Source organism: Natator depressus, chromosome 5 (genome assembly GCF_965152275.1).
Source record: "Natator depressus isolate rNatDep1 chromosome 5, rNatDep2.hap1, whole genome shotgun sequence".
Taxonomy (NCBI): Eukaryota; Metazoa; Chordata; order Testudines; family Cheloniidae; genus Natator; species Natator depressus.
This window is the reverse complement of record NC_134238.1, coordinates 128539592-128551810: the sequence shown is the minus strand read 5'-3', so window position 1 is coordinate 128551810 and position 12219 is coordinate 128539592. Positions and strand designations below refer to the sequence as shown.

The 12219-nt window shown below is 43.6% G+C and overlaps 1 protein-coding gene across 5 annotated transcripts in view; it reads right to left on the bottom strand.

Moving 5' to 3' along the window:
- Window positions 1-3491: 3491 nt before the first annotated feature.
- HOOK3 (hook microtubule tethering protein 3) overlaps window positions 3492-12219 on the bottom strand; it is a 133423-nt gene continuing 124695 nt past the window's right edge. For all 5 annotated transcript variants that reach the window (XM_074953627.1, XM_074953629.1, XM_074953632.1 and 2 more), the window contains one exon: window positions 3492-6625. In XM_074953627.1, coding sequence (XP_074809728.1) covers window positions 6610-6625 — 16 coding nt within the window. In that variant the 3' untranslated portion in view covers window positions 3492-6609. The remainder of the gene's footprint in view (window positions 6626-12219) is intronic.

The following is a 12219-nucleotide window of genomic DNA, read 5'->3' as shown; positions in this document are numbered from 1 at the left end:
ATAGGGAACGGGGAACAGGGACTCAGGCAAGGCTCTGCGGCATCAGAGCCGGGAAGGGGGACGCAGGGTAAACGCTCTGCGGCGTCAGAACTGGGAAGGGAACACTGGGGAACAGACTCTATTGGAGTATAGAGATAAGCCCAACTGGTGTAAATATGCTTGCTTGGAAACTAACCCCAATTAACATTGCATTGTCTGTGCTTCGGACTTCTGGTCTTTTACTGCTTGCTGTCTGCATGACAAGAAGCAGGGAAGCGGGAGGGTTGAGGGAAAGCCCTCTAACATCTTGGTGGCCTGACTCGGATGCATCACGCTGGACAGGTAAGTAGCAGCCAGGTAGGGTGACCGGACAGCAAGTGTGAAAAATCAGGATGGGGTGGGGGGGTAATAGGAGCCTATATAAGAAAAAAACCCAAAAATCAGGACTGTCCCTATAAAATCAGAACATCTGGTTACCCTACAGCCAGGTAAGTCCCTCTCCCCAACTGTCCACGCAGATGCTTGGAGGGGTATGGCAGGCTCTCAAAATGGTAGCTGTGGGTCCTTGCAAGCTGGGGTAATGGTCTTTTTGGATAAGTGGATATGGAAGAATCAGGGCCCATTCCAGGTGCGGGGGGTCAACCTGGGATGAGATTAAGGAGGAAATGGGAGCAGTGTTAGGGGATCCAGAGGGATGGGGACTGGCTGAGGAGCCCACCCTCCTTGGTAAATGGGTAGCGGAAGGAGGTCCATGCCCATGGGGACAGGATGCCTTCCAGGGCAGGAGGCACTTAAGTCCGCTGGTAGGAGGTTTGAAGTAAAGGCAGCATTATGGGAAGCTGCCAGTAATCTTTCAAGTTGGTGCTACTCCAGCGAAGGCTACTGGAGAATTGTAAATTAGAGTTAGGGGTGGTTAAAGATGATTTGGCACAACAGAGTTTGGAGTCAGAAGCAGAGTTAACAGACCACCTTAAGAGACATGAGCTGGGACTTGGTCCTAAGGGAGCAGAGAAAAAAAAGTTTCAAAGTGAAAAACAGCAGGGATTGCAGGAGTGAGTAACAACCCCCACTCTTCTCCCAGAGCCAGGATAAAAACCTGGGGGTAAGGGTTCCCAACTGTTTAAACTTAGGGAGCCCCACCCTGTGCTCAGAGCTAACTCTATCCTTCTCTTCTTCTTCTCTTCCTCCTCCTAACAGACTATCCCTCTGAAATGGGTCACTTTAGGGGATTTTTCAATGTACATTTGGGGATTGTTTTTGAATTTTTTTAACTTTACTGGGACATTCCCCCCAATGTTATGGTTCTCATATTTTTCCAAGTGACCTTCATCCTTTTGTTGGTGACACTATCAAAAATAGAGGCTAATCAGTGATAGTGTTAATGTTTTAATAGAAGGGATGTGGTTGAAAGGTTGAAGTGACGGACTTGGTGGTCTTTTGGTAGTTTGCATTTACAAATTAAGCTTCTGTAATTTAGATCGGTGTGTGACATCACACTGGACAATGGAGGTGCATGCTAAGAGAACATACCGTAGAGTGTTGCGGGCCCTGAGTCTCCAGGAACACGCTGCTTGCTTAAGGGCTGATTTATTAAGATGTTTGTGCTGTAATTATTAATAGGAGACAAGAAACAGAAGCCTTGCATTTCCACTTGTCTTGGTTTGATTGTTGTCAACTGAACTCAGAGGCGAATTGTTGCATCTTCATGCAAACCGGTATGATGAACTTTCTAGGCTAGTTTGGTGCTGGTGCTGGAATATTTTTCACCTTTAAGGAACATTTCTAGTTTTCTTTTTAATTAAAAAAAAAAAAAAAAAAAGAAATGTTGGACCACTGTAGACCTTTCTCAATCTTGGGAACTTTCTAAGATAATACAAGGGGGATGGTCACTTTTCAGATATATTTTGGACATTTCTGGTAGTATTTTATGACCGTTTCTAGATAACTGAATATTTCTGGAGGTGCTTCAGGGTACATTTTTTAGTTCTTTCTAAAATGCTTTGAAAAGGAGCCCAAAAACAATCACCAAAGAAATGGCCAGAGAAGGTTCCAGTCCTGCTGGAACATTTCAGAACGTTTTTCCATTTTGCAGGAGCAATTTCAGGCATAAAACTGGAAATACACAAGACCCACACCAGGACACGCTTATGCACCTGAGTAACAAGCCGTTCAATTGAATTCAATGATAAAGTTACCGCAAGCGTTTGGAGGAGGGGAGCCTTAAGATTTTTGGGACAAGGACCAGGTCTTCTTACATTCTTTGGGAAGGGCTTAGCACACTTTCAGGTAATAATATTCAGATCTTTTCAAACACTTTGGTTGGGGGCATGTCAAGACTTTTTCTGGACACTCCTGGGACTTCTCTCAGGGTTTGTTTGAGGCCAACATCCAGACCTTTTGGAACAACTCTGAGCTAGGGTTTCGTCTTGTCTCAGAGGCCATTTCTAACGTAAGTTTGGATATTTGGATGTTTGTGGTTTTTGAGGACCTTTTTGGCCTTGTCTTGAGCACACAGGGAACATTCAGACATTTTTCATATAACGCTGGCACAAATTTGGAACCATTTCCTGGCTTTTCTAGGATATCTTAACAGCCAAATTGACTTTTCTGGAGTACACTAAGGACATTTTTAGAACTATATTTTATGGGCCTTTGCTTGGAAATTTGTCTCTTTGGAACTTTTTGTGTCTTCCCTGGAAACACTGACTATTAGCCAATCTTTTTTGATTCTTCAGAGATATCAAAACACACCATTTCTTCCATTATATTGTTGCCCAGAATTTGTTTGTTACTCCAATCCCTGTTGCAGTCTAAATTTTGGTAATTTCTTCACTACCTCAACTTTCTCTTCTGGCCTCTTCCTCGACCATCCCAACCCCTGCTGTCACAATCATCTCCCTTTCTTGAGCATCTGCACTGACATCTACTTTCCACGTTACGTTCAAGCTTGTGTTCACTTTCAATTAATTCCATGATTCTGTCCATGCTTACAGTTTTGACTTCATCTCCGGCCTCTCCCTCCCTCCTTTAGTTCATGCCTGACTTTGTGCTTTCCATAAGCCCCATATGGTTAAGTCTTTCTTTTCCTCCTGGCCAATATTTCTGAAAATCTACCTGTTGAGTGAAGCATTCCAGCTATGACTAATGACCGCTTACCTCACTGTTCTGTAATTTTACTGTGCAGTCTTTAGGGGATGGACTTGTTACCCAAAGTTCACCTTTTGTACAGAACTCAGACACACTGTACAAATATGATATGTGCTTCTGGAGGGTGGCGAGAAAGGTCCCTGTGTGGTGGGATGTAGGGCCAGCTCTGAGACCCTGTAATGAGTAGGCCTTAAAGTTTTAATTGAATTGTATTTAATCTCAGTCAATCAAAAAATATATGGCACTACTAGCTTCTTATTACAAAGGACAGCTTCAGATTTAACAAACCCACAATTTTAACAGAAACCTCACTTTGTGCACTTTCTCTAATACAGTAACAGACCAGAAAAACAAGATATTCCATTTTATATAAGCCTTTATTTACAACTTGTTTAACAACTGTACACTTTTTTGTAGCCTTGGAAGCATTATTGTATTTGACTGGGAAAAACATTATTAAAATGTTTGCATTCTTCTGACCATTATCTTGTATTTTTTCTTTTTACAGATATGTATATTAATGCCACTACCATGACAATCTGGTAGTTACAGGATAAGAATCCATAGGTGAACTGAAAAGGGAAACTAATGCGTTGACACTCTAGAAATCCATTCTCTGACAGAAAATATATTATTGACAATTTCACAAACAGTTATTTTGATAACTGGTCAACACAAATTAGGACAGTCAAACAAGCTGCCACTGAGAAAATAAAACAGTCTCTTACGCACACATCCGGTTAGTACATTAGAAACATGCTTGGGATCACCCTCTGGGGGAGAGATGCTAGGAAAACTTAATTAAAAGAAAGACAGCACATTTACTTGAGGTTACTAGCTCAACTGACATTTCTCTACTGCACTGAGTAGACTCAAACAGTTATGTCAAGCTAAAAACTTTTCAGGAAGATACAAATGCCTTGGCTTCAGAACAGCTTGAATAGTAAACTACTAATCTACACAGCCAGGCTGGTGGCGGGGAGAACAGCTCCAACACACCCAGAGCCACTACTCCAGAAGTCTCTGTCTAACCCCTCAACAGTCAAATGGCATTGCCAGCCCAAAACTACCAACTCTGGAGACATCGATATCCAGCAGCGGTTGGGGAAGACATCACCAGCTGCACTATAGAGTTGGAAAACGCAGCTCAAAGCCACTCATCCAGTTCCCAACAAGGAGAGAAGGCATGTTTATACAGTACCTCCTAGCAAGGGATCTACGGTTATTAATGCTGAAATGTCACATACCAGGCCCAGGGGGCTCTTTGCTGTGCATTGTTCAAGTATTGCCTGGCCCACCCCGATCAGATCCTAAAGCCTCTGTGTGGGACAGATTAGTGACACTTCTGATGCCACCTACATCCTGAACTCCCCAGGTGGTGATATCTGTAACTGCATTGCCCCAGCAGGCTGGGAGGTTGTAGAGATGAGCCCCCAGCTCCCCTGGCAGTGATGAGAGCCCTTCCTGGCAGAGTACTTGGATCCCATAAGACTGAAGAACCTCCTGCATGGCCCTCAAGAGAGGGAATGTGGAGGGATGAGTCATCCTGCTCTGCCCTCTAGCAGAGAGAATAAGGAACACAGTTCCATCCCAGTCCTTATTTTCTCCCCTACCTCCTGCAGAGACCCCAGTCCTAATCTCCCTTTGGCCCCCACAGAAGAGTCAGTGATTGCTGTAGGGCAGAGAGAAGGACAGTGAGCTACATGTTCCCCTGCATCACTCCTCACATCACCGCCTCCAGATCTGGTGCAGTTTCCCTCTAGGCTGATCAAACCCGGGGTGTATCTGACCGGGAGGGCTGCCTGGGACTTACACATGACAATTAGGGGCAAGGTGAGAGCCCAGGCCCTAGCTAGTTGGACCTGGTGCTGAACAGAATGCTCCTTACAGGTTCTGAAGAGGCTGCGGAGACTAGGGGGGCCCAATACTCCTCCAGCCCTGCCCCACCTATCCCTGTGTATTGATGTGAAAGGAGGGTGCACAGAGCAGGCCTCTGTACGAAGCAAGGGATGTGCTGCCCCTACCCAGCCTCCCAAGTGCTTTGCAGGCACAAAGACAGGGTCAATTTGCCCCTAAGGCTCTGATGCTTAAATTTGCTCATGAGTAAAGTTAAGGACATGTCTCAGTTTCTGCAGGGTTGAGATCTAGGTAGGAAGCGTGGGGTTGCTCAAGAACTGGACTTCTAATCAAACGGAACAATGTACAGTACTAATGATTCCAGATTCTCTTGAGGCTTTTTAGCGAATACTATGGCTTACAAGGTCTCACCTTTGCCCCAGATGTTAAAACGACAGTATCTACACAATAAACACATGAACTTAGAATACTACAAAACAGCATTTCCTCATGTCTTGTATCTTGCCAGTGCTGTCTGTCCAAGTACAAAATGAAAATACAGTAATACAAACGTGTGGATATTTAAGAATTTAAAATTTTAAATAAGCAGCTTTTAAAATTAGTCAATATAGGCAGAACAAAGCATTTTGAGTTATACTGTCTACATACTGCAAATCTTATAGCAATACTTCATAATACAAAAAAACAGGCATGCTAGTGCAAATGGAAATGAAATAACTGAAACGGGGATAAGAAAAAGACAACTCAAATAGAACAAGTAAAATATAAACAACCCAAATAAGCTGGCAAGGATATTTTGCATAATACTGTAAGTCAGCAAGTGTAGACTGATTTTATACTAGTTATCTCCATTCATGTTCCTTTCTAGAATTGTTTAACTTTTGTACACAGATAGAGAAAAATGTTACTGAAAGAAACTGATGACACAGCTAAATGGACAGAGAAAAATGTAACAGTCACAAACTACTGTGTATATACATATTAAGAAAGTATGCAATGTTTGTAAATAAAATATTGCATGATAGTTTGTCCAGGCTTGGAGCTTAGCAGATATACCTTGCTTATTTTTTAAGGAACATGGGAGGGTCAAACAACAATTCGTAATAGTTTTTTCCTGCAAGAAAACTTTCTTGGCTTTACTTTAAATATTAAAAACCTGATTAAAGCAGAGCCTTCAAATGTGCAAGAGCTTTAACAGATGAATGATCAGAAAGATACATTTATGACCTCATTAAGACTAGCTGTTGTCTAGCTTAGCAAATAGAAATGGAGCAGAAGGTTGTGTGTTAATAATCAGAATGAAGTAGTCAAAGTGGATAGACAGAAAAAACAGAGTGCTGAAAGGGAACTGTGTCAATTTACCAAATACCCTCTCAAGAATTCTGAATATTGGCTTTTCCCTGGCCCCAGTCTCCTGGGGAGACTTTATTCTGGAGGGGAGGTGGAAGAGGGAGATGGTAAAGCCACTCCCCAAGATGGCAAGCTTCTTTGCAAGTGGATCTCTCTCTTTGAAATCAGATGCCATGAGTCTTAAGTGGTAGAACTGGTTAAGTTTTGGGTTATGCAGTCTGGACAGAAAGCAAGTCATGCACTGAACAGTCCCTGTTTGATAAATAATGCTGCAGGTCATGCAACCACATCACTGCAAACAAAAAAATAAAGAAGAAAGTTAAAAAGCAGCCAACATTTCATTACTGTTAAAAATGAAAACAAAACATATGTTTTCTAAGCAGTTTAGTAAAGCTGTGTCAAGTTATAGCTCAGCTAGGTCAAGGGGGCTTCAACTGCTACTGTATTAAGGTGACTAAAAGCATTCACAATATGATTAATGTGCTAACAGCTGAATGGAGGAACAAAAGCTAGTCTTGGTTTAGATCAGCGCTGCCACCTGGGGTGTGGGGGGGGACTGGGAGGAGGATCATTTGTCCCCAACCTCCCTCAAGCTTTTTGCATTTGGTCAAAGCCCCACAAGGCCATGGAGCTGGGGATGGCTGTGGCCTGGCCACTTTTAAGCAGCGGTCCTACACTAGAACAGTACGGCTGCTGCCGGAGTGGTCCAGAGCATTGCTCCAGCTGCATGGTGACAACGGCGCTGAAATTTGACCAGGCTGCCACTCCACACAGATAGGCGACTGGGCCAAATGGTGCTGTGCCTTGGCACATGGGGTGGGAGTTCCTTTGCGGCGGAGCTCAGGGGAGTCTGTTGAGAAAGCGAGTCCTGGCAGCACAGGCTCATGCACAGTGTGGGTAAGAGAGAGGGGATACTCTGGAGCCGAGGAAGACCTTGGGTGGGGTGGGGTGGGGTGAAGAAACTAGGAGTGACAGGAACGGGGTTTCTGCTGGAGGAGGGGGGTGGGGGAAACTGGAATTGCACCCTTGCCCCCCTCCAAAAATACCTGAAATTGGCACCACTGGTTTAGACATCCTAAAAGGGAGTCTTGTACAACTCCTAGTAACAGACCAAGGCCCAGATCCTCAAAGGTATTTAGGCACCTAATTCAAATCAATAGAAGTGAGCACCTAAATACCTTTGGGGATCTGCACCCAAGTGGCCATACCCAACACCTTAGTGCAGAATGCCTTGTCAGACACATACGAAGCTCAAGGAATAGTTATGAAATTGGCCTCCACAAGTTTCACTCATTTTTGCTGCCTGTGCGCACAATCAGTAAAAAAAAAAAAAAAAAAACCCACATTTCCAGATGTAAAAAGGTGTCTCTCTCACATCATGAGTTTTAACCATTGAAAAAGGCAATGGAGTTATAGTTTCCATTCTCGTCTGAGAGAAATTCCACATAGTGTTACAAGATAAAAGCATTCTGATTAAGCATTAGTATTGATTAGCTGCACCAAAGCAAGCCTTTGTTTGATGCACATCCCGTGTCACATTCTTACATTAACAAGCTTTAGTCATTTGATGTAAAATAAGTTTTTGATCAAAAGCAAATTTTAGATATTACTGCAGAAATATACAGAATAGGAGAGAGACTTGTTTCTAGTGTCCGCTCATTCTGATTTTCAATAATTCCAGCACAATGTAAACAGCAAATGCTGTCCTCTGATAGAAGACAGGCTCTGTGAATTTGGTTTTTTCCTCTAAGAATTTCCCTGATCAGTACCTGATTCTAATAATGCTTCTTGTGGCACGAAAATCTGGATTGAATTTATTAGAGAAAGTATTTTTATGACTAAAAGTTAAGACATTTCTTTCAAAAGTTATAACTCCAGCACAAGTCCTGTAGCTGATGATTTAATTCTACGGAAGCCAAAAGAATACAGTAACTCAAGTTTGCTGCACATAATACAAGTATACAGGCGAGTCTCATCTTACACTGGGGTTACGTTCCGTAGTCAGCACGTAAAGCGAAAATCGCGTATAGTCAAAATTACATTTAGTGTAATCGCAGGCGGAATCGCCCGCACTACAGGTACAGTATTGAAATTGTTATTTTTCTCTTTTTTCTTTTGTTTTTGCCGACCGTGCAAAGCTGAATTCGCACATGTTAAATGCGCGTAAGATGAGACTTGCCTGTACTCTTTCAAATTTCTGTAACAACAAAATGACCTTCCTGTGCGCCTCCCTTCTCACCTGTTTCCTCCTAACCAGAATACTTTTTATTTAGGAAAGTCGGAAAGTGCACACAACAGAGAGAACAGACTGTAACAAATTAAGTGAAAGAAAATCAGGAATGCATTAAAGAATGCATTCAAAGCAGAATATTGATAAAGTGTGTTTTGAATAACACATCCCTTAGATGAGGTGCATTGTTATCCACTCAAGCACTGCTAAATGAGCCTGCACACTGGGGTGTGGATGATTGGAAATAATAAAATGAACAATTAATTTTAGTAATGCCATAAAAAGTTAAAATGTTAAAGCTATCTGAGATCAGAGTTTACTTCTTTAAATGGAAAATCCTGTTTTTTTACTCTCATCAGAATGTGAGATAATGCAAATCTACTTGTACAACAAGACTAAGTGAAATATAAAGGTACACAGCTAATGCACATTAACAGAATGGAGAGAACAATGTACTCTTCAAGGTGTTAGTGGGAGTCCTTTGAAAAAACGGGTAAAGTCTGGCCAAGGACGTTACAGAATACTCTATGGTCCTAGAGAGGGAGAGATGCTATTACCCTTCCAGTTGAATAGTGCACGTTTTATTACTAGAAAAGAATCTGCTAACAACTTCTTCTAGGAAAGATTTAAACAGCAGGAAATTTTTCTACCATTTTAACAGCAGCTTGTTTTTGCAGCACCGTTTTATAAGACCGGAGAAATCCAAGATATAGGGGCAGATCCTCAGCTGCTGGAATGTGTCATTGTTTCGGCTAGGAAGGAGCTATGATGATTTCCAGCAGCTGAGGACGAGGAGGTTACATACCTGTAACTGGAGGTTCTTCGAGATGTGTGGTCCCTCTATGTATTCCACTGTGGGTTACACAGGTGCACCACACGTCTGGAGTCGGAGATTTTGAAAGCCGTGTCAGTTGGTCTGCACACACACCCTGGCTCGCCTCGTGTTTCTGACCAAGGTGATGAAAGGCAGGGTGAACCAACCACCTCTTCAGTTCCTTTGCCACCGCCGAATCAGGATCTGAAGCAGAGGGGAAGAAGGGCGGGTAGTGGAATACATATTGACTTACATATCTTGAAGAACTTCTAGTTACAGGTAAGTAACTCTTCTTTTTCTTCAAGTGATAGTCCCTATTGTATTCGACTGTGGGTGACTGACCAGCAGTACGAAGCAGGTGGAGGGTGAGGATGGTAGGGTCGAGTGGAGAATCGCCGTCCACAATGAGGCATTAGCAGCCGAGTCTTGTACCAGATTGTAATGTCTTGCACTGTGTGTACAGAGCTCCACAAGGGTGCTTTACAGATGTCTGGGAGGAGTACATCGTGAAGAGATGTTACAGTAGTGGTCTGGGCTCTTGTGTAGTGTGCTCATAGCCTCATTGGGAGAGGGGAAGTTTGAGAGCTGATAGGGAAGAATGCAATCAGATATCCATTTGGAAATTCCCTGGGTGGAGATGGCATGTCCTCTGATTCTCTCCTCTATAGCAACAAACAACCTTGCGGACTTTCTAAATGGTTTTGTTCTCTGTAGGCAAAAGGCCAAGGTTTGCTGACCATCTAGGGAGTGGAGCCTATGCTCTTCTGCAGAAGCAGGTGGTTTCAGGAAGAAATCACTTATGTGAATGGATTGGTGAAGGTGAAATTTCAAAACCACTTTAAATTTGGTGTGTAGGTGTAAAGAAACTTTATCTTTGGGAAATATAAGGTGTGGAGGATCTGTCATCACTGCACCAAGTTCACCGACCATCCTAGATGATGTGATGGCTATGAGAAAGGCAGCTTTCATGGAGAGAATGGACATGGAGCAAGTCACTAAGGGCTCAAAGGAGGGCCGTGTTAGAACCGAAAGGACATGATTCAAGTCCAATGGGGGTGTCATCTTTTGAGGAGGTGGGAAAGTCCTTATCAGGCCTTTCCAGAATCAACTGGTTAGCGAGTGTGCAAAAATAGAGTTGCCCTCCATAGGGGGATGTAACGCACTAACAGCCACCAAGTGGACTTGCATGGAACTGAGGGACAGGCCTGATGTCTTCAAAGATAGGATATAGTCTAGGATGAGTGGAATACCCATAATCTTTGGTAGAATGCTGTGTCCAGGATGAGAAGTGTTTCTAGTAGATTGGTAACATTTCCTAGTCGAGTTCTTTCTGCTATAAGAGAGAATGTCTTACACAGCCGAGGAGCACACCCGTTCTAGGGCTGATGACCATCCAAATACCATGCCCTGAGGAGAACTGTTAGTGGATTAGAGTGTCTGATCCTGACATTGCACTGGCTCAGGAGCTCAGGGAATATTGGGAGAGTAATGGGAAAGGAGACGACAGGCGCAGGAAGTTGGGGAACCAAACTGTCTGGGTCAGAAAGGGGCGATCAGGTAACTGTTACCCTGTCCTGTCGGTTCCTGAGTAACACTCGTTGCAGCAATGGTAGCAGGAGGAAGGCATAATTGAACTGGTATGACCAGGAAAGGAAAGCAAAGCGTCACTGTAGGAGTGGTAACTGAGGGTTCCTCTGGAACAAAATGTGGCACATTTGTTTTTGGCCTGGGAAGCGAACAGATTCCTGATTGGGGTCCCCCATTGTATGAAAATGTTGTGGAGCACAGTGTCATGAAGTTCCCACTCATGGTCGATTGTAAAGTGTCTGCTGAGGGAGTCTGTGAGCACATTCTGCATCCCCGAAAGGTAGGCTGCAGATAGGGTGATTGATTCTTGATGCACCAGTTCCAGAGATTGACTGCTTCTGTAGACAGGGAGGCAGATCTCACTCCCCCTTGTTTGCTGACGTAGAAGACCATTGTAGTTTTGTCTGACATTATGAGGACATGATGAAAGCAGATGAAAGGAAAAAAGGACTTGCACACCTTCCGTGCCACCTGTAGTTCCAGGACATTGATGTGCATTCTGGACTCTCGAGATGTCCACATTCCCTGTGCCGTGTGGTTGCCCATATGTAGAGACGCATCCGTAATGATCGCCTTGTCAGGTGGTGAGGGGAGAAAGGGGACCCCCTACACGTATGTGATGAAGATTTGTCCATCACAGGAGGGAAGATAGTACCTTGGCGGGAACTGTCAGTGTGAAGTTCATGGAATGGTGACTTGAGGAGCAAACCGACTGTAGGCAATGAAGGCGGAATCTTGCAAATGGAGTGACATAGGTGTACGAGGCCTCGTGGCCAAGGAGGGACTGACATGTTTTGACCTTTACCCTAGGATTGCTCGTGATGTGAACTATGATATCATTCATGGTCTGGAACCTATTTGTGGGCAACTACACCTTTGCAGTGAGAATTCAAGGTTGCCCTGATGAAATTCAAAGATTGCGTAGGGGTAAGAACAGATTATTCGATATTCACGCTGACCCACAGTGAGAAAAGGAGACGGAGCATCACAGAGATTGACATAAAGGCTTCATGGCAGGATTTGACAGCGAGGCATCAGTCACTGCTGTAAGGGAAGACGAGGAGGCCATGACATCTGATGTGAGCTACTACCATAGACAAAACCTTGGTAAAGACTCTGGGGGCTGTGGCTATTCTGAAGGGTAGAACTCTGTATTGGAAATGGTCAGAGCCCACCGAAAATCTGAGAAATTGTCTGTAGGCGGGATGAACTATTTACGGCTAAAATAAGGTTATTTTTCAGAATGATGTAAGAG